The sequence below is a fragment of the Entamoeba histolytica genome, genomic scaffold (genome assembly GCF_000208925.1).
Source record: "Entamoeba histolytica HM-1:IMSS scf_1104750516911 genomic scaffold, whole genome shotgun sequence".
NCBI lineage: Eukaryota > Evosea > Mastigamoebida > Endamoebidae > Entamoeba > Entamoeba histolytica.
Window position 1 is genome coordinate 10,506 of NW_001915189.1, and position 4,080 is coordinate 14,585.

Consider the following 4,080-nt stretch of genomic DNA (forward strand, 5'->3'; position numbering starts at 1 on the left):
TATCACAAAAGACCAGACATATATGTGATAGATAAAAAGAATAAAACTGGTCTATTATTTGATATGACTATTGTGGCTGATCACAATATTAATGGAGCCTATTGGAAGAAAAGAAATAAGTATAAAGAATTAAAGAATAATCTAATGAAAAATAGAAAAATTAAAAGATGTCAGAATAATTCCAGTAGTAATCTCAATCAATGGATTAATGAATAAAGAAAGTAATAAATTAATTAAAGAAATAAAAATTAACATTGACATCGAAAAAGAAACTAAAAACTTTGTCATAAAAAACATGATGGATGTCATGGAATATTGCTTCAATTACAACCAAACATACTCCTTAGAAATATTAGAAGAAGATGAAGACTAAGTGATGGTATTAGTCTCCCCTGAGCCATTAACAATAGAAGCTATTTCTATTAATACTTAATTAATTGCTTATTATTTAGAAAATTTATTTTCTGATGTTATTCTTTAATATCTATATTTATTATTTATATTTATTATTTATATTTATTTGAATATATTCTCGATTCGTTTATGTTATTTTATATTCATTTCTTATGTTGTTATATATATATTTGATACGTCATATAAATTGAATTTTATCTTTATTTTTATTATTATATTCGATTTCTTATTCATGATTATTCATTCTTTAAATTATTTCATTATTATTTAAAATATAAAATATCCTTAATTTAATTAAAATATTATTAAAACTTATTATATATTATTTCTATTTTTTAGATAAACATTTATCTTTGTTTCATTCTTTTCTATCATTTCGATGTTTTTCATTTATTTGATTTTCTTATTATTTCGTATTGTCTATTAAATAGTATTAAAACTAAGTACATCAAATTATTATTACATCATAAATACTAAATGGAATAATAAATAAAAATATTCCATTTATAAAATATTTCATTCTTTATCTTATTATTTCACTTTATTTATTTGGTTCTTTATTTATATATTTCTTTTCATTTTATTTTGTCTATTTATTATTTTCTTTATTTCTCTTTCTTTAGATTTCTTATATTATTTTATATTTTTTATATCGTTTCATTTTATGTATTATTATTTTATTGTATTATGTTTTAAACATTTATTTATTTTAGTATTATGTTTTGTCATTCATTAAAATCATTAAATGTATGTTGAAGTATATTTGATAATTAATTTGATTTTATATATTCTTCTTTCACATTACTATGTTATTTTGTGTTATCATTCATATAATATTATTGTATTACTCTTATTTCATATATCATTCTCATATTTATCAATATTGTTGTTTTATTCATTTTAAAAATAACAATAAATATATGAAATACTTGTAATATAATATTCATAAATATTTTGAAATGAATATATGATTGTATCAACATATTGATACATTATAACATTAAATATAATTGAAATAATTTGGTAATACACAAATAGAAAATAAGTTGTGTATATAAATAATCATTAATATATTCATTATTCAGTTAGATTTGTTGTACAAAATATATATTGAATTAAGATTATTTTAATTTTCAATTCTGATAAATCATGAATAACATTTGTGTTTTAGTTATTGATGATTTGATAATTGAATATAAATTAATACAGATCTTTTAATATATTATTTAGTATTGTTTTCAATCAGAATCATACAAATTCATTGTATTATAAATAAGATTATCATCAAATCAGAAATATAAGAATAAGAAATATGAATATGATAATAAAATAATGAGTTTAACCAATCATAATATTTTTGTTTGTTTGAAATAAAAATACACAATAAGAATAGAATATTTTTAGAGTTGGATAAAAGAATTTTGACATTTTAACATTTCATCAAATCATGAATGAATGATATTAATGATAATATAAATACAAAAATACAAAGAAGGCAAATAAATTTCAATTCAAATTCAAATAATGAATTGACAATAAAGAAATAGAAGTATGTTAGTGTGATATATTTAAAGAGAAGAACTAATTAGAAATAAACAACGATTCTATTCATATTAATTGTTGTAATTAGTAAAGGATTGGAGACTGAACAATACAATGAACAAGGAAATAAAGATGATAATAAACGTGAAGATAACATGATTGATTCAACAAGAACTAAACAACATAAACATGAGAATAAATATAACGATGATGAAAATACACAAAATCAAACATATAATCGGTTGACTAATACCATTCAAAATATTTATAATAATATACATTTGATAGCTGAAACACTATCAGAACCAGCACCAGCAAATTCACAATCTGCATCACAAGCATCAGGAATATCAACACCAACTGGAAGTGCAGTAACAACACAAGAAGGTAATAGTCCAGCACAGTCAGGATTAGCACCAGCAGAAAATCCAGCATCAACATCACCAAAAGGAAATGAACCACCAGCAAAAGTAGAAGGAAATTCACCACAATCAGGAGTATCAGCACCACAATCCAAACAAGTATCAGGAGATACACCAGAAGGAGGTTCATCAACAACTCATTCTGAGATTGTAACTCCGGGAGTATCAACACCTAAATCTGGAACAGCACCAACAGAAGGAGGTTCAGTAACAACCCAAGGAGATACTACACAAACACCATCAAAATCAGAAAAACCACAAGCTACAGAAACAAGTGCACAAACACCAACAACAACACACCCAGCATCAGGAAATGAAGCAACACACTCTACAGAAACAACATCACAACCATCAAGTACATCACCTGCATCACCACAACAACAAAACCAACCTTCATCAGTCTCAACACCATCAGGAAATGGACAAAAAACAGAAAAATCAAATGAACAAAAACCACAAAAAGAAGACTCAAAAGGACAACCTCAACAACCACCAAGTCAACCAAATTCATCAGCAAAACCTAGTGAAGAAACGTCACCAACTCAAACAACAAACAACCCAACACAAATAAGTCCATCAACTTCAACTCAACAACCAAAAGGAAATAAAGACACACAACAAAAAGATGAACCACCAAAAGAACAACCACAAAATCAACCACAAGATAATGGAAAACAAGATTATAATAAACCAGAACCACAACAACAAAATCATCCACAACAAAATGAAAAACAAGATAACAAAAATACAAATACTTCTGATATTTCACATGATAAAATTATTGTTAATTCTGATGATAGTTCTGATATTCACAATAATCTTGATGGAACATCAAGTGTGTTTATGTTTTTTGCTTTTGTTATTCAAAAATATTCTTCTAATTATTGTGTTTTTCTTTTTTCTTTTCGTATTCTTCTTTATCTTTTATTCATATGTCTATAAAATATTTCCTATATTTCATTCATGTTTAATGTTATTACAAAATTGAATTATTTCATATCCATTTGAGATGAATGAATAACCAATATTATCAAAAAATGACACGATAAAAGAATAAACATTGATATTAAAAGAAAATAAAAGAAAATGAATTAATAAATTCATAAGAAATAGAAAATGTCATGAATATATTATGAATGAATAAATAATAATGAAAACACAACATTTTAACACAAATATTATCATACAAATTGTTAGAATGGTTATTAATTAAATGAATAATAACATTTATAATCATATTTATATTAATCATATGTTGATTTATCATTATTGAAATAATGAAACAACAAATTAAAAATGAATATAAATAATTACGAAATAATTACAATATAAAATTATTGGATGAATTAAATATTTGATTAATCATATGTAAATATATAAAATATGAATAAAATAAGTGAAGTATAAGAGAATAATTGATATTAATATCATTTATATGATTCATTTATAACAATTTATTTTTTAATTTATTATTATTTCTTCTTTATTTATTTATTGTTGTTCTTCTATGAATTTTTATTTTCTTTTCTTATTCATTTTTTTTCTTATTCATCTCTATTTATTCTCTATTTAATATCACATTAACTCTTATTCTTCTTTTTATATTCATCCATTTATTATCACTTAGTATTATTCTTGTCTACTTTTATTTTCTTCTTTCATTATGTATTTATTCTTTGTATTTTGTTCATTTTTTATTTGT

The 4,080-nt window shown here is 22.6% G+C and overlaps 1 protein-coding gene across 1 annotated transcript, besides 1 other annotated feature; it reads left to right on the forward strand.

Moving 5' to 3' along the window:
• Window positions 1-447: part of a repeat region that runs on past the window's edge.
• A 1,541-nt stretch (window positions 448-1,988) lies between these two features.
• On the forward strand, window positions 1,989-3,320 carry EHI_041480 (uncharacterized protein; the record flags this gene model as incomplete). Its single annotated transcript, XM_001914150.1, has 1 exon — window positions 1,989-3,320. The coding sequence occupies exon 1, from the start codon at window positions 2,112-2,114 to the stop codon at window positions 3,318-3,320; it is 1,209 nt and encodes a 402-aa protein (XP_001914185.1). The 5' UTR covers window positions 1,989-2,111.
• Between the last annotated feature and the right edge of the window lie 760 nt (window positions 3,321-4,080).